Here is a 19,959-nt window from a genome sequence, read left to right on the forward strand (position 1 = left end):
AAGTGACTTTTATTGCAAGCCAAGGCATTTCAGGAAGTATAACGTAAAGAAAACAGCGGTAAATGATCTTCTCTCACTTTTAATTTCCTAATGTGATTAGAATGAGGCAGATATTTTTACAGAGTAAAAAGATATGATTTAAATATTGAGTATATATTTTTTTTAAACCAAATGCAAATCTGTTTTTTGTAGAAACGGATTAATTGGATAATAAATTGTTTGATAAGCGATAAGTCTCATTTTAAATACCTTGTAAATTCTTTATATATACGTATAAGTTTTTATTTGATTTTGTTTTTTGTTCTTATGGTAACTTAATACTAATGCTATATATATTATAAACTAAGAACATAATACGAGTATAACAAATAAAGAAAACCTTAACCCTTTTATAACAAATTATGAAATGGTGGTAAATGGTGCTTCTTTGAGTACGATCTCCTGCCACTACTAGCAATTGCTACCGCTTACCACACCGAGTGTGATTATTTGGTACTCTTAGTGAGAATGTCTCTCTAACATTTCTTCATTATGAACTCTACCTCTGCGGGCCTTAAACACATATAGTGCGATAGGAAGGTTACCTCTAGCTGCTTGTGTTTTATTACACCACTCAAGACTCAAGATTTTCGTTCGTTCGTAACTTGGAACATTATGTTCATGACGTGATGATAAAAATTGTCAGGTAGGTAGGCAAAAAACAACAACATAAATTATATTTTAAAGCAATTTATCCTAGCTTCTGGAGAATGTAATGATAATAAAACTTGATATAATGGTCCTGATCAAATGGTACAGAACCAGCTTTTAAACACATGATGTATCCCTAAACCCTAAGGGTTGAAAGGAGGACGCTGTCGAATATAACAATTATAATACTTGGAGGACATTGTAATAGTATGAAGACGGTACTTTATGCGACTTTCAAAATTTTTCAAATGTTCTGAATGGCGGTGTAATTTCGTAAACCAAAGAAGATTAAACTTACGTTTTCGTAAGTTACGTACAAAACGTACTTTGTTTTATAATAAGTTCATTGGATACGTTTTAGTTTCAAAAGTAAAGAAGAAACTTATCAGCATTTGTCTCTATCTTTTACATGAGTTTTCGTTCGCTATTTTAACTCCACTGTATTTTCGAGAACCAATACAGATTTCGCCTCTACAGAGCAATAATACGGAGCATTTGCTGTAACAAAGGAAGAGCAAATGTTGCTTCAGGATATTCTTGTGGTAAGCACTGATTTGACAAAGGGTTCCAAGATATATTTATTGTTCAAGTTACTTCGTTTATTTACATTTTGCAATGGAAAATATATGTTATAAAATCTTCATAACATATTATAATAACGTTATTTTGTTACGTAAACTCAATCATTTAATAAATAAGCCATAATTTACAGTGAATGGCATTGTTCGTTTAGTGGTTTCAGCGTCAGACACTCATTAAGGTCGTTGGTTCAAATCCCCCCTGTGCAACTATAGACTTTCTGTATATGTGCATGTAGCACTCGTTTGAACGGTGAAAAATCAAAGGTGGAGGCCTACTGTACCTAGGCTGATCACCTACTTGCCTATTCTAAAAAGAAATGATTATGAAACATCTGAGGCCCAAACCTAAAAGGTTTTAGAGCCAATGGTTTTTTGTTCATTTTAATTAGGGTACGTTTATACTTAACTCATTAAGTTGATTCCGCTGTTGCGTGTGTTCAACATTCATTAATGAATCCTCAAAGGTTTTCTACAGCAGCAGAACATAATTTACTGGATTTTACTTTTAATTTACGTTTACTGGACCAAAATCTTATAAAAGAGGCTAATTTTACTTAAAAATAGGCACATAAAACCAATATAAATTTTAACTTCAACCGATATTCTCCCGTACAACATCCCGCTGACTCAGAACACACCATAAACAATGCCTAAGAATCGTGAGTAAATAAATGACAAAAGAAAATACAGGCGTCCGTCGTTTTCATTGAAATTCATGAGGCAGTAACGAAAACTTGAGAAAATAACCTTTCAACATATTTTAGGCTACCGGTCAAGTCGGTTTTATATTTAAAGTAAGTGTTCCGTGATTTTATTTAAATTAGAGTTGACAGTCCAAGATTTATCTTCTGCATTGTTTTATTTTACAGAGTTTTAATAATTAATTCACGTAGCCTATGTAATGTTTTAAGTAAAGCCATAGATAACATATCAACTGATGTATATTTTATCTATGCAGTCTACGTTTTCGATATTCTGTCACAACCTGAAAGAGAAAGCTTAATTGCGATGGCCTTTTGTTTATAAATATCACAAAAAATGAGATTTTGCTAATAGATATTAAAATATTTTAATAATTACATTTTATTCCTTCCGCAATGTATCTTGTATGTATGTATTAAAACCCGGCAATGCACTAGGGACGCGCCGTCTATTAGAATTTAATAAAACTCAATATATTTCTTACACCCTTTTAACGAAATTTGTTTAATATGAAAACAAAATCACTTTATCAGAATAATAAAGGCCCCACTTCCACCCGCTACTGTCTTACACTTTTAATTAAAACATGTCGCGAAGTTTCAAAGTTATTTTGACGATACTAAAGCTTATAGGAAATTAATTAAGGCAGCGCCGCTAAAGTTCAATTTCTCCTCTTAATGGAAGTTTGAATAACTATAAGATTCACTGATGTATTGTGTGCGCTAATCAAAATTTTAAACTAATTCTAAGATATTTTTTGATTCCATGTCTAATAATCTCGATATCATAAAATAGTATAAAATGGCATAGACATAAGGGCAAAACTATACGCAAAAAGGTTTTGATTAATTTATAATAAATGTAATAATAAAATTATTAAATCCTCTTGCCCGTATATTTTTGTTGACAGATCTGAAGAATAAAGTGAAGGATTCATATTTATTCTCACAAATTAAGCAATCGTAAATAATAATACAAACCAAACCTATGAATGGCGCCAAAACCCAGCACACATACGCATGAGCTTAACTGATTTTTTTAAATTCGTTTTCCGGGCAGATTTAGTACTTTCGACCTCACCACCTTTACTTACTATTTACCATTTATTAAATTCCACAATCTCTTATCTCAAATGTTTATCTCTCTTATCTAAAATATTATTACATTGGGCTATCAAAATTATCCGCCATTTTTTAACTTGCCATGTTGATACAACGTTAAGTAAAGGTTAAAATCTTAATTGTGTATTAGTTTTGTTTCTTAGAATTATTTTTCTATTTTGTATTGAACTGGATGTAAAATAATTCGATGCAGACAATATTATACTTGTTTGTTTTAAAACAATAACGTCCATTATTAAATTTGTTTATTGCAGACAAAAAACATATTACACTACTATCATTTACATATATAATTCTTCTGCATACTTACGTATGTGCATAGAAACTATATAAGTTATAATTTTATTAAACCGCACAGGTTCTTCATGTGACGATATTCCATATTTTACGTCCCGTATTCGTATAGATAAGTACGATACTATTCTCGATTTCGTCATATATGTATATTAGGGATTCTATTCAAAATACAGGGTATCAAGTTCTTCCTGTTTCTATTTAAGTTTATATACGTATAATGTATATGCGACGTAGGCAGAAGTCTTGATAAATAAACATTTATAAATTAGTATAATTATAAGTAGGTCCTCATAACACGTTTAGACTTCGGCCAGACACTGCGGAAAATATCGATTTATATAGCTATTTTATTATACCACAATGTCGTATAGGTATTAAATATTGAAATAAGTATCTAGGAATTACCGTATGGTTGTTGTAAAAATAATAGGTAGGTAAATGCATAAGGAATAACAAACGGAAATCATACCAAATGTAATTATTATGATTGCGCTCTTATATAAAAGCGCTCTATCATCTCTTTTTGTCAAATTGTGTTTTCACTGATGAAAAGAGTCTGCTGAGAATGAGTACGCTATTAACCTGACTTTCTTATAAATTATGGGGGTTAATCTTCTTCTTAAGTAATTTTGTTTTATCTCAATACGAATAGTGCTATTTATATGAGTAATACTGGTCCAAATTATACACAACCGAATAAATTAAAATACAAAACTAAAAAAACACTTTACTTATAAATTTATTCATATTAAAATTTAAATTCGAATGACGTCATAGTGGTTGTTATCTAATTAATGGTAAAGCGAAATAGTACTATGTTCCCTTCCTTGTCAGTCAGTCGGAAATAAAATAAATTGCCGCAGCAGAGAGCTGCCGCGCTCGTCGCTATAATATTATATAGTGATGTTTTCACTTTTCGACTTCCAGCGCATGTGAACTGTGGACTTTCTTTGAACGTGAAACGTCAACGCAGTGCGCATGCGATAATTGTGTCAGCCTGCCGAGTGAAGTGTTTCAATATTACTCATAATAACCTAAAATTATAAACTAAAAATTGTCTTATTAATAAAATATGGCTCACTACGGGTATTTAGAAAAATTAGGACTTGCATTTGCATTGGCATTATTATTTTATATAGTTAAATGTATTGTAAATGTGGTGTATACCTATGTTATTGGACCAGTTGTAAATAAGGTGGATTTCAAATCTAAAGGAAAATGGGCATGTAAGTACTGATTATTTTTATTCTTAAAATAAGCGTGTAAATTTGGACAATGGTTCAAGTGCAAATAGTTAATTATTTTGTCAACCACAAGGTGATTGAACCTTAGTTGACCTACAATGTACACAATGCATAATGCGACAAGAATATAAATACATATATACGGCACGATTAAAATTTTCAACAGTTATTAATTTAAACATAACTACTTCTGAAAATAATAATCACCTTGCGATTATTATTTTCACTAATATTTTAATAGAGAAACTAGGCTTGTATTCACACCATATATGTATTATTATTTAGACTTTGTTAAGCACTTTCACTTATAAATATTACGTCCACTATAGGTTGTTTACCTACTATTCTGTGGTAAAAGTGGACGGACCTACTTAGCCACATTTATTCACTTTCACTGCCCACAGCTTGGAGAAAATTAATTATTATATAAATCATATTATACATCACTTAATTACCTATTAAATAGATTAAGATAACAACATATTGTTGGGTACTTATTATTATAGAACATACTTTGTATTTATATACATATATATATATATATATATATATAACATAAACATCATTTTAAACATAGTTTATGCAAACAGTACCTATATATAGTTTAATATTCTTGGACCAATGTCAAAAATATGATTATTTTATGACTTGAGAACCTAACAACAATTACTACAAAATTGTATCTACATGTAACATTTACTAACTTATAACATAAAAAAGTTTGTGTAGTTGTGTATAACAAACCTAAGATTGCGCCCTTGTCAATTAGATTTATTATAGAACATTTAGAAAACTTAACCATAAGATAGTTAGCATGTTAAAAAAATTTAATTAGGTGCTAGTAAAGTTGTAGTTTAAATTTTATATTGGTTTATTGTAAAAATCTTCGATAAAATGTACACTGATTCAGAATTCAAAGTAAAGATAATTTCTCAAATGTAATTATCTCAAGGTGATTATAATATATTTGCATTGAAATGCAGTTCAATTATATAAGGAATTAGATCAATGCAGGAAAAATAAAGGTCATTTCTATTATGTACAAACTAGGTAGTAGGTATTAAAAGATTAGACCTAATATGTTATTAAGGTCTTGCTTGCTTTTGCTTCATGAATATAAATTAAAGGTCACCCTTCACTTGTACATTATGTATATTTTTATGTAATTAATTGTAATAAGTATATTTTAAAATATTCCTCTTAAACGGGTAGTCGCTTTGTAACTTTGATAATATAATATATTGTTGAGGCTTATCACGAAGTTGCGATAAGGCATGTTTATTGCATGTCAAGGTGTCACTGGTACAGTTTATTTAACATATTGTATAACAGTACACCCTAGGACTGAGTGAAAATACTAACAATGTCTGTCATATTGTCTTTGCGACTGTTCCGACTACGATACTTTTTATTTTTCCTCTAAGGAAGATTCCGTTTTTATGGCCAATGCATGCCCGCACTTTTCGGGCGACGTGGAAGCGTACATGCAAAAAGTTCGTCGTTTAAATCGGCCAGCTCGATGTCCCAACCAACAATGTGACGATTAAGATCAGTGCAATCTGCTCCACAAAACTTCAGGGGTTCTGTCATTTCAGAAGAGATAATAGACTAGATAATACTATTAAAAACATGGTTAAATTAGAGCTGTGATTTTAGCAAGTCGCACTTGGTTTTATGTTTTTACATATACAATTATTTAATTAAAAAATCTTCTTATACTTATTTCCGAGCACTTCTTATTATTTGTACATGGCGTACATATTTAATTAACTGAAATTTATAAACTAATTATTATATAATAAAAATAAAAATAGCCTTTATTCGAGAACATTAAGTTTCTGTTTAATACTACTGCCACGACCTTTGAAGGAGTGAAGGCCTCCTCCAATTTTTCTCCACGTTTCCAGACCTTTTTGACCTTAAATAATAAATATTTAAATTAGATAGGTATTTTCATTTTTGTTAGAAAGTGAATAATAATCCGTTTCCTTCGTACGGACCTGAAATGAACTAAGATCATAATCTGATGACATAATATGACGTAATTATAGGATCACTTGATGCGATGCCAATGCTCTGCCTAGAATTGCTGCGTTTTTAGTCTCAATAGCATTTTGTAGTCGGGTACCTCTCTTTAGTAAAATTAAACACGCGAACTTAAATTATATTTTTCGGTTAATTGATACTTACGCTACGTACGTTCAGAGAAGTTTTAAAAACCATTCTTAGTTGTTTGACTTTAAATACTGTCCTAATAAATCATTACTTCATATAATTGTAAAACTAAAAATATGGCAAATAATTTGTCCCCAGCCAATGTGTCCAGGGACGTTTTCTATCTCTCATTTTTTTTACGAAACATATACAATATATTAATTACATTAAACTAGTTCATGAACGCGTCTCGCGAGATACGCCCTACGGCTACATCGGTAATATAAAAACTCAAACAGTGTAACCCTTCAAAATAATGTGCTTTACTAAAATACTTTTTTATGTAATTTATTGTTTAGTCCAGACTATTTACGCTATGTTAAAAGAGATAGATGACTGCGTTTGTTTGATTATTTTTTATGAATATTACGATAATACATATCTAGTTGTTGTATAGTATTTTCTTGAAAATTCATCAGCTATTTCCCTGTTTTAACGTCATACCCTGAAACGCGTTAACAAAGTTGGACTGGGCTGAGTGCAGACTTTAGGCTGTTTACCATCCTTCCACCAATTGTTCTTATTGCAATATATATCCAGCAGTTTGCAAGTATAAATTAGTCAAGGTTGCCCAACAAAAAATTCCGTAATTTTAAATCCCTCAACTAATTGCTATTTTAAATATTATTTCCTGCTGGCCTTTATGTTAAATTTATCTGCATTTTTACTGTTTCCGTGAGCAAAATATTAATGGTTTAATATTATATTTATTGCAGCTTTCGAAAGACCTGTTATGGTAAAAAACATTTCAATATATGTTAACATAACATTTGTAACTTGTATATAATATAATACTACTTCGACAAGCGTTATTTTCTTTTAATATGCACTATTATGCCTTTAAAATCTGTTTGAAAATATGGTTCGTTGTCCTAATCTCAATACCCTCAATTAAACCATTGAAAGGCAGATATTTTAATCATTATTATATATCTACTATTATATAACAAGTATTTATTTTGTGTGAATTGAAAAGAACCTTTCCGTAATGAATTGTTTTTAAAACTATGAAGTAAATATATGTATATAATCATGGTTGTCCATATCACAGGTTTACCATCCACAGGTCCATATTACCTAGTTTGGAAACCATTCTCTCAAAACCTTCTCAACTGTAATCTTATTTTCTGTTGTAAATGTTATATGGGAGAAAATATTAAAAAAAAATAAGGGCTATATTTCGATCTCTCGAAATTGTATGAACTCATATAACCTTTGATATCGAATCGATCGACAATAATTTTACTAAGGTCTTGGTTTTTTTCTATTTTTGTCATTTTTATAGCAATGTTATCTTATGAAAATGTCGGCTTCCACTTCATGTGAGTTGTTTAAGTTAGTATCCTGAATTCCTATTTATTAGAATCCCGACGAATGAATATATATATTTGTGTATATATGTAATATGTATATATATATTTTGATAGACGTTTGGCCACAATCCCAATTGTTGTAAAGTTTGGTACGGCTTATGGGTGGGTACTCCTAATTTTAAATGATCCTATGTATATTCTTTAGGAAAGCTTTACGGGGGCAAGAAGATCCAAACCTTTGCTGTTTTCACAAGGAACGACGATATATACTTTAATGTGGCTTTAGATATTACTAATTATACGGCTACTTATTCTATTTAGTTAAATTAAATTAATGTTATATTCATGTATCTTACTCAATAGCCAAAATCACTATGAGAAATATATCCTTAAACTCAGTTTGTTTCTACCTTTAAAATGGTAAAGGCTGCAGAGTAGAAATCAATATTATTTAATTTCCAAATTAAACCACTTTTATGTCCAAGGATTTACTTTAAACGGTTCCCTGAACAGTGGGTAGACAGTTTTAAACTTTATTAATGGTAATTTATCTAATACAATTTCGCTTCTGGAGAGCCCTATTAAAATTCCACTAAATTACAAAGCCCCGTAACACGGCTCGCTTGAGAAATTTAGAACATTTAATTACTTATTACATTTTAATATTTAAGATTTTATCTTAAAATTGAGTTTTTTAAATGCTTTTTTAATACTATTTGAGCTTGACGAAGAGTTAAGCGGGATTCGGAAGTGTTTTAAACTGGGTGAATCGGTATCGATTAAAAGTTTCGTTGGCTAACATTTTTTCCAAACAATTGCCAGTTCTTGAAGAGGCCTCATTAAACGTGAATTATGAGCATTGTTTGCAATAATTTATTATGTATTTGATATGTAATTTTCAGTTTATATTAAGAAATTGAATATTTGTTTCCAGAATATTCAAGTCAAATAATATTATTTGAATAAAAGAAACATGTTTAACTAAGAAATACGCACTTACATACGTATTTACCCACTTGAATACCGCCTTATAAACTCTCAGACCCACTCGATCATAAGTTATGGCTTTAGAAATATATTAATATAAAAGTATTTCCTATTTACATTTCATCTCATAAACGGAATGTAATGATATCTCGTGTGCGGGGAATAATTCTATTTCCTCTGGCAAAGCAGATAAAATAAGTAATGCTTTTGTGTTATTGCTACCAATAATTCGGAATAATAGTTCGCAAATAAGGCTTTGCTACCCTCTCCCGCCATCGTTGATATTATGTAAAAATCTAATGATAAATCTGGTAGAAAGTAAAAATTTGTAGTGTTCGAAAATCATTATCGTGGATTATATTGCGTTTCTCGTTATACGTGAAGTGGTACTAAGAACATTTTGATTTACTTAGCTAGGATGTCAACTATAGGTGGACATCATACACGTGATATTTGTATATCACAAATAAAATGAATACACGCAATGTACAGCCGTTGTCCTGTATACACGTGTTAATAGAAATATTTAAAAACAATTAAATAAATATTTAATTGTAAATCTAAACCATTCTTAATCCACTTGAACACGCTCAAATTTCATCATAATCGGTCCAACCGTTTAGGTGGACACAACAGGTATCAACACAGGCACATAATATTTATATACATTATATATATATATATATATATATTCAGATACAAAAAATGAATTCACTCGTAAAATTTTAGGAATTGTATTCATCGGTAAAATAATACATAAACAAGAATTACGCGAATTACACGTGGTCGAAACCAGCTAAACTCGTCACATTAAACATGATGACCGGAAAAAATTTGAATAATACGTGTATTTTGCACCTTATTTGTATAAAAATACAACTCATTTTTGTTATTGGAGCGATGTATGACAGTGCAACTATGACTTTCACTTAAGCAGCTTTACGAGAAACCGGATTTTAGTGCTATCCATAAATGCATATTTTTTGTAAATGTTTCATTGTTTACAATTATATTGATATCAAGGCCTTACTCTGTAGCTACAGCGGCAGTGACCGTCCCAATAATGAGCTTTTGTATGCGATTCCAAGGTTGCGACATAAGCGCTAGAGAGATTATTATTGGAAGATTGGATTTGGAAGTTAGAATCCTTACTCTAACTTAAGGTACGTCACGGGGTCAGTAATCTTTACCTTACAAATAACCGGATGCGTTAATAAAAAATACATATCACCGGATAAAAATCAATTAATTTGATTTTGCTTTTGTTGACGAGTTTGATGTTCGATTAAATTTTGACGTACCGACAATAAAAAAATGAACAAAGTTAGGGATAAGTTTTGCTTCTGATTCTTACCCCTAGTATGACGGAAACCGTAATATTTGTAGATCAACAATATAATTGTATTGGACTTGTGATAGAAAGGTTATATCAAAGCGATAGCCCCAACTTGGTATTATCTTTAATTCCGAGTTAATTCGGCCATAGCGTGATACACTAAATGGATTATTACACCCAAACATTTTGTATTCAAACCAGTACTTAGAACGCTTTCAAGCAAACAAACTCTTTTGTCTTATAATATAAAAAAAAACATTTCTTGTCTTGTCCATCTATATACAACCAAAGAAAACTACTACTATATTCGATTTCAGTACAATGTATACTCCACTGTATTCGTAGCTCAATCCACGTGCTTGTCAATTACGAATTATGCAAAGAACCTGGTTTAATAAACGTTTTGTTTATGTAAGTTTATTTAGCTTCTGTAAATAAGTCAGCATTTATAGTTATGTAAATGCATACTCAGCATTTCTTTATTAAACAAGCTGTGTTTGTTATTACTCTTGAAATTGATGTAGGTATTTAATGCGTCTAGCTTCTACATATAATATCGCGTATTGTACAGCTCCATAGGTGATAATAAATCAATAAAAATGTATACAAAAATCATTAGAATCCATCATGAATTTATGCACAACCAAACAAAACTTGTTGAGAACATACAACGTATTAATGTTCGGCTGGTTGATACGGCCCTGGTTAATATAAGTTTGTTTCATATTTCTATTTCATAACTCAAACTCCTGACGGATGTCCGACGCGGTCAGTGTCATGAGAGGAAGACCACCAGCTTTCTCATCCGACATGGTCGTATGGACGTTAAACGTCAATTTTGTAACTAAAAATAATTGGAGATTCCTTGAATTGTTGTTGGAGTTGTTGAATGACGTATCAATCAACAAATTTTAGTGTTATATTTCGTGGTTCAGCTAGCCTACATACTAAGACCTTGGGGTCGTGCTTTCGAAACCTGGCAAAGCATGAATGCATTTTTCTATGTGCGCAATATACTCGGGAATCCAGCACGTAAAAGGGCAAAACTTCCGACCTTCAGCCTGATTGAAATAGGTACTTAGCATTCCGCTATATTGAAAACAATGACGAACATACAGAAAACCGAGTGCCTCATTTCTTCATATCTTCGACTCTACTACAGATATAGTATAAATTATCTAAAACCTAACATGAAACGAAATATTATTTAAAATTTAATTACATTATTGAAATTATTGTGATTCATGTATCCTTTGTTTTTAATGTTCTTTTCATTGTGTACATATATTAGAATTGCTTTGCTTTGTTCCATTATTTATGTATTTGTACATATTATGTAGTTTTAAACTTCTTGCGCTCCCATTGATTGATGGGAGTGATTGCCTGGAAAACATCGCTCGAAAGCGATAAGGCCGTCAGTTGTCCTCCTTTTCATTTAATAATTTAAATTGTACCGAATGTTTTGCAACGTAGTGTATATAAATAAACCACAGACAACATAATTGGTTAATGACGCAAACTTCAAGTTAAAACCGAAGTTATCATATTAATATGTTAAGACGTGGTAGTCGCTATTTCTCATTAGATCGCTAAGTGGTTTAACTTTCTTTTTCATTAAATATTCTAGTAAAGTTCTAAAACTACGGTTAACCTTAACAGAATCCAAAAGTCGTCTGGCATTACTAATTAAGACGTTATTAATCCTTCAAGAAAAGAGCGTACCAATTCTTGAAAGGCCGGCAACGCACTCGCGAGCCCTCTGGCATTGACTGTCCATGGGCGGAGGTATCACTTAACATCAGGTGAGCTTCCAGCCCGTTTGCCCCCTGTAAAATAAAAAAAATATACACAACCTTTTTAAAATCCTTGACCAATTTACAGTTTCAAAAAACGAATCAAAATGTTTGTAATATTGTATTTCTTTGTTTTAGTGGTAACCGGAAGCACTGATGGCATTGGAAAAGAATACGCGAAAGAGGTAATTTATACAAAATGCTAATTTTAAATTAAAACATTCAAGAACGTTTTAACATTTTACTAAGGTATTCTTAATAAATTACTAGTGAAATTCCTTTTTAAAAAATATCAAACACTTCTATCGCTATACGGTTTGTCAATCTATACATAGACTCATGTACATTCCTACATATTTCAATAATACAAGTAGGTACTCGATCAGCTACCTATAACCCGAGACGGATATAAAACACAACTAGATTATATATTATTTCTTTTTTCTCGTGTTAAACCATTAAACGGTAGAATAATTTATTTTAAAACAATTGCACAGCCTTCAAGAGCCGAACACAAAAGATATAATTAAAATTTCTCACTTAAATACGTACGTATGAAATAATAATTATTAGTATTTTTAATTGACCTAAAAGATTAGTGAAAGCGAGCGAAAATATTGTCGGCTAACTAATAATCTACTTAAAATAAATGGTACCTAATAAATCCGGATCGCTTATGTCGTAAGATTTAATTTAGTAATTTGTAATAACAAATTTGCTACTTTAACTTCGGGTTATTACTATAGAATAGATGTATGTATATTATCTAAAACAGCTTTAAATTAAGACTGAGTAAAGTGTTCGGAAAACATTCGAGGTACAAAGAACCACTGGCGTATACCGTAGGACTTAGGTCTGGGCCTTCGATTTCTGGTATCTGTTTCGTGATCATATGTTTTTCTAACCAGGTGATTAGCCGTCTCTCAGTGCCTGACACACGTCGTTAACTTTTTGAGCCTCGGGTATACCGATTCCTTCACTATTTTTTCCTTCAGCGTAAGATCAAGTGCTATACCTGGGGTAGAACCTACAACCTCAGGAAAGAGTTGCACATTGAACTACTAGACCAAAAGTTCTCACAGTACATTCGCGATGAGAAGCTATTTTTAATAACCATAAAAAAATATTAATCGAGTAGGTTTGTTCTCTTGAAGATGTTAGGTTCCTACTTTCTATAATAGCAGTGTTTTCCCGTTTTATAGAAAAATATCTTCTTGATCCTTTAAGATTTTACTGGGAGTAAAATACCGCATGTTCTTTAAAAACTGCTGACTGAGTATGAGGTTTTAATCGATTCTCTCGTGAGCATTTTAAAATTTTCTATAATATTTTATCATTCACAGTTGGCTGCCCGCGGCTGTGATATAGTTCTAGTCAGTCGTTCTATGGATAAATTGAAAGCGACTGCTACGGAAATACGTGAGTAATACTTATTTAGACACCATTTATTGTTGCAAAGAAGCTTTTAAAATAATGGCCAAAACAAAGAAAGCATAAGACTAATGTGTAAATTTCGGAGTAATAATCAGACATTGCGGAATGCAGTCCCGATAAACTAAGGGAATGCAATCCCGAGTCGAGATCGTTAATTCGAGATCTCGTAATTAAGAATTACAATCTCGTCAAATCTCGGTATTTTCGAGATCTCGGGTAGTTTTAGAATCGCTATGTAATCTCGTGAACTACCTCAGACTCAACACTGGTTAGCACCAGCGTAGTAAGCGTAAACTATTATAAGCAAACTGTAAAAAGCTGCACCTTGCTCATCTCTTTTGTTATGAGTTCAATCCATATCTATGGTATATGTATGGTTGATTTCAATATCCAATCTATTTAATCTTGCAGAGACACGTGAAAGACTTTTAGCTGCTGTCTCTCCTAATTCCTCTTAGAGGGTCGTGAACCACGTAAATTCAACTCCTCTGCAATCATTAAAAGACACAATTCATCTTAGTTCTCTATTGCGGTGGTAATTTAATTAATGACCAGCAGCGGAGGCGTTTAAAATGGTATCTGATGATATAAGTGTTTGATTATAATTTTAATTTTTTTCGTTACGATATATTTGCTAGCTAAATGTAAAATTTCGTCGCCTTTCAACGGTTCTAAGTCATCTTTATAATAACACAGATTCTTCAAATATAACAACGCTGCGTTTACTCGTTAATGTTACGAGATTTCGCCATGTTACGCTTCGAAATTGGTCTCGAAAAATGACACGGGATCTCGCGAGTTCGGGATTGTATTCCCTAGCTACACTATTTTGGATAGATAATGATGTATTGTAATAATATTTAATTAAAGTAGTGGATGAGTCAGTCAATTAAGAATCTTACACATTTTTCTAAATAATAAATCGCAATCGCAAAAAAACATGTAACTTTTTGTCGCGGAAGCAGTTATTATTTAATTTTTACTATGTCATTGATGTATCACCAGTGTAGCACGTAAACTATAATTAAATAATTGGCTTAAAGTTTTGTGGCGGCTGTCGGTAATTAATTGTTTTTAAAATCAAACCACCGCAGCAATAAGCTCGATAAGCAATTACTTTCTTTACAGAAAACGACTACAAAGTGAATACCAAAATAGTTCAAGCTGACTTCAGCGAAGAGGGAATTTACGACAAGATCTCCAAAGAAATAGCTGATCTAGAAATAGGAACCCTAGTCAATAACGTCGGTATCTCCTACAGTTATCCTGAATATTTCACGGATATTGCCGACTGGTAAGATGCACGTGAAATTTCAATACATTTACAAGTTACAACCCATCTTCTTTATATATTTTAGCTTAACAGATTATGTATAAGTTTTACTACTTCATATAGCTTTAAGTGTTTATAAGTTTATTTCAAAGTATAAAGATTCTACACAGCTGTTAACGCTATTATAAAACGATTATATTTTTTTGAAAATTTGAACCCCTTTTTCTCACAGTTTGGAACGAAGGTTTTTCCTTTGAGTATTTGAAGTTAATTCCAATTCGCTTAATTTATCCATGTTATCAAGAGACTTAATCTGTTAAGAGATAAAAACATTTTAATTGCCGTATTTTCTGTTTGTACCTCTCGTGCTTAAATTATTATAATTGGCTAAAATCATTAATTAATATTCAAGGTCGTAAGACAATATTTCTTTACCTCGTCATAATTATTTTCACATAATTGATCATTATCTAATGTGTGATTTTTGTATAGAAAGCCCTTTTCATAGCCAACTTCAAGAATATCGACGTATAGTAATTACAAATGTGATTTTACTTATAAAATTTAGGCGATTTAAAGTCTTCGCTCTCTTTTCGAGGGTTTATCTCGAAATTATTAATCGTATAAAAAATAGAGGATGAGCTTTATTAATAGGTATAACAATTTCAGCCTCGTATATTACCTCGTATATTGAAACCATTTCAATGGCGTTTCAGGATCTATAAGCTCGAAAATAACCTGAAAATTGAAAGTATAAAACCGCACTTGAGAACAATTTTCAACTGGAGCAGGTGCACTATTGCCATATGAAATAAGTGCTTGAACTAAAATATTATATCGAGCAATCGTCGCTCTAGCTAGGATTATTTCTGGAACTGCATTCTTTTGTCGCTCTCGCAGTAAAGACATCGATTTTATTAGCATATGCAAGTATGCCATTGCTCTGAATCTATTGTATCTAGTTGTCATTGAGCGCGCAGCTAGAATGGCTAAAAACTGACAGTTCCTATCTTGAAAGTTCACTATTGTTTTAAACTTCACATTTGTATAAATTCTACAATTATACATTATTTCTTTTCCTCGATTCTCGCTAAACAGAAAATAGCAATATTAATTGAAAAGTCGGCAACGCATTAGTATTGGCCTAGTGGCTTTAGCAACCCTAATACCTGGCCATGGTTGTGAACGAATTGAGTTTTCTTTCTGTGTGAACAATTAACTCTGGCTCCTACGGTGAAATCATCATCATCAACATCGTGAGGAAACCGGCTTGTCTCAAATCCAAATATCGATGACATGTGTCACACACAAAATCTGGTCACCAATATGTACATTATTAATATTCCTTCAGATGAACGAAACAAACAAACTTTACTCTATGTCAATATAGATTCCGCAAATTAGTATGACAAGCCGTCGGGGCCGTGTGCCCGTGTGCAAGTATATTTACGTTCATAGACGTTACCTTAGGCTTCGATCCGAGTTGTTATCTAATACGAATCTTCCTAAGGTCTAATTAATACAAGCTCTAATTAGTTCAGCTCCAACGGTTTAATCGTAAAAGTAAAAATTATACTTTACATAATAAAACATCTGCCGTCACCCCGTGTACATTTCGTGTATTTTGGTAACTTGCGTCGTTTTCAATAATAACTATATATATGTCAGTTTACATAAAACCATTATTAATTAAACACTTAGGTGCAGGTTTACAAAAGCAATTCCCTTCAGGAATCATGCTATCAATTGCTTAATAAATATTTACTTAAATGCAAATCAGCCACAAAATTTAACTGCCAATTAGGATTGTTGCGAGCGAGCATAGTAACGCAGTAAATATATTGACTTCTGATTAGATATTTTGTAAACTTTTTACTGAATAAACGAACCTATAGTGAAAAAAAATACATAAAACCCTATTTTAATTGAAATGTCCGAAACAATATTGCATTTACGGTGATAATAGGCCAAACAAAATGATTTTCATTCCATTTAATCTACAAATGGATTTTGTAAAACGATTAATATGTATGATCTAATTAATTATTATTCCGTAATTGTTTGATACGTGGTGGTGGAGTGAGGATTACTAAATCGATCGGCCATTTGTTACCTGATTAACATCACTCTACGAACCGCCACATCAATGATCTTGTTATCTTACACGTAGGTATGTATTCATACAATAAAATTGATTGAAATATCTTTATTATTTCTAATAGGTTTTTCCTTTGCTCGCATTACGATTGAAATGTGAAAATGTACTTATTTCCGCTAAAATACAATCAAAATATTAGGTAACTTAATGATCACTTATGAACGTCAGAAAATAAGCTTCATGAATTTACTGCCAGGTCTCAAATCAAGGGCGTAGAACGAGAAGAACTGACAATAAACTCTCCGTCACACTTATGCCAAGGTTTGTTTTTACAAAGCACCTGCAACCATTACATAATGCTCCTCGTCACAAGCAGTTAATTATTTTAATTAAATAATAATCAAACAAAAGTAAGAAGATCGAACCTCCATCAGCAAGGCGCGGTGAAGGAGCATACTGTGAGAACACGTAGTCGCCTGGTGACTCATAAATATATTTAGTAATTAACAACACAATTTGATAAATCATAAAACGGTACATAACTCTAAGTCTAAGATCCTATACGTTATCATCCCGTCTGTCAAAAATTCATTGGAATTTGACATCTCTCTTTATTTACACTTTTCACATGCAGAGTTGAGATTAGTGTATCACTTACGCCAAGAACGTATTAAGTTTTGAAATACAGGAGTGATAACTCGTGCTAAGTCTGATACTGCTGAAGTTCCTCCACGCGAACTAAGTGATGCAACATCCAGATTTATATAAACACATAGTAAAAAGTGTATTGATTTGTTTTGCTGTTAATAGGGAGAACACCGTAACAACAATGATAAGAGCGAACATGGTCTCAGTAACACGGATGACTGGTATCATCCTACCTGATATGGTAAAACGAGGCAGGGGTGTGGTCATCAACATCGGATCTGGCTCCTCTCTCATACCCAGCCCCTTGTTGACCGTCTACGCTGCTTGTAAGGTAAGAATAAGGTGATTCCCGTTAAATAATAGTACATTGATAATTTCCTTACACCACTCTCTTACATGGTCCTAGTCTAATCTTAACTAATTGAAGTTATTTAAAAAATAGACGTTTTTTTAAAATTTATAATAATAAAATGTAATTTTGTAATTACATTTGAGTAACTTTTTGTCTTCAGATTACAAAACAGACCTTGAATTTTAATGTTTTAATTATATTTGAATTGAACACTGCTAAACAAGTCATGTTCCGTAAGATCGGCACTAAAAAACTGGTATTACTAGTGTCATTTTGTGGTTAAATGTCTCACAATACTGTAATATTATCATTTGTTCAAGCAATTTTGTTATTTACAGGCGTATGTAGACAAATTTTCCGAAGGAATTGACATGGAATACAATAAAAAGGGTATTATCGTCCAATGCGTCCTACCCGGTTTTGTATGCTCTAATATGTCGGGGATCCGTCGCGCTTCGTTATTAGCACCCACTGCGAAGACATTTGTAAAGTCCGCCATCAGTCTCGTTGGCACCACGTCAAAAACAGTTGGTTACTTCCCTCATGCTATATTCGTTAACACCATCAACTCAATTTACGGAATGTCAGGGAGGTTTGCTGTTTGGCTGATCACTAGGTCCATGGAGAACACTCGTCGGAAGGCGTTGAAAAAGTACAAAAACAAGTAATTGTATAGTAAACATTGGTTATCAGTTGTACCTTTAGCACGAATTGTATTTTTTGTATGAAAACCTTGAACAGCGCTCCATCCGCATATTTCAAACTAAAATCGGAGTACTTACATAATTCGTTCTCGAATAGTTTTCGTATTGTGTACTAAATATATAATGTTCAAACTGGCGATATGGTATCGTGACTGCATCGTAGACTCGATACAATTACTTGACGCAGCTACGGAAATATTCGTGCTAAGGGCACTTTTTAACGATTCGAAAACGTAGCCTTATTTTTAATAGATGAGAAGTAAGACCGTTTTTATTCTTAATTTTTTTTCATAATGGACTCATAAAAATATCGCTATATAATAACGCTTATCTTTTTGAATCGTCTGGAATAAGTGTTGGGAATATTCATACATTTTGGAAACTGAATCGAATGGCATACCTAATAAATCCTCATTTATAATCCATTTGGTTTTCCAAAGACTTAAAATCATCGTTTTTGCTTCTCTATGAACCGTGTTTCCAAATGGAAATTTAGAATTTGCTTAAACGTGGTTCGGTTGTTGCTATTTTCAAAATAATGAATATAACCTACCAAACCTTATACTATTCGACTAATTCCACTAAAAAAATGTATATTAAGACCACGGTCAAATTACCGTTATATGTTATGTAAATATTTGGTGAACGATATGCTTTAGATTCGGGATGGTGGTCTTAGTTAAGTCTTGTATAAAATAAGTAAAATTTTATGTTATAACCAAAGATTTTAGGTGATTTGGGAAGGTCCCATTTTAGTTTTAACACTGCCGTTACATTTTTAATAGGCTGTGTATTGCATTTAGAATAAGTGGATCTATTGAGTCTAACTAAAAACTGTGATTATTTGAATTATATGTGGCCTAAACATCTACATATTTATATTGAAAATTTCAGAAAAATAAGAAATCAAAAAGTTTTATATGGGTATTGAAGCAAGATAATGCGTTCGTATGAAGATATTGGACGGTTTTCTTTGGCACGTGGCAACATTGCTTCAAGTACTTTAAGTCTCAATAAATCCTAAATGCCATTTGCTTCTAGTAGTTCGGGTTTGTTACCTATTTAAATAAATTGGTGGAAAAGAAAACTTTGTATTATTTTCCCGGTGAAGGTTTTATATGCTATCTAACCCGTGAATTTGCTTGTATCTAAAAATATAGCTTATGTCTTTA

The 19,959-nt window shown here is 31.9% G+C and overlaps 1 protein-coding gene across 1 annotated transcript; it reads left to right on the forward strand.

The window, feature by feature from the left end:
* Positions 1–4,242: 4,242 nt before the first annotated feature.
* On the forward strand, positions 4,243–19,893 carry LOC123713079 (very-long-chain 3-oxoacyl-CoA reductase). Its single transcript, XM_045666572.1, has 6 exons — positions 4,243–4,617; positions 12,417–12,463; positions 13,622–13,697; positions 14,841–15,006; positions 17,894–18,062; positions 18,422–19,893. Exons 1-6 carry the CDS (start codon positions 4,464–4,466, stop codon positions 18,749–18,751), a joined length of 942 nt encoding a protein of 313 aa, XP_045522528.1. The 5' UTR covers positions 4,243–4,463; the 3' UTR covers positions 18,752–19,893.
* Positions 19,894–19,959: the final 66 nt, after the last annotated feature.

The sequence above is a fragment of the Pieris brassicae genome, chromosome 8, assembly GCF_905147105.1.
Source record: "Pieris brassicae chromosome 8, ilPieBrab1.1, whole genome shotgun sequence".
NCBI classification, from domain to species: Eukaryota; Metazoa; Arthropoda; class Insecta; order Lepidoptera; family Pieridae; genus Pieris; species Pieris brassicae.

Coding starts and splice junctions, on each gene's coding strand:
- LOC123713079 (XM_045666572.1), top strand. CDS start 4,464: ATGGCTCACTACGGGTATTTAGAAAAATTAGGACTTGCATTTGCATTG. Junction 13,698..14,840: donor AGCGACTGCTACGGAAATAC/GTGAGTAATACT, acceptor CTTTCTTTACAG/AAAACGACTACAAAGTGAAT. Junction 15,007..17,893: donor TTCACGGATATTGCCGACTG/GTAAGATGCACG, acceptor TGCTGTTAATAG/GGAGAACACCGTAACAACAA.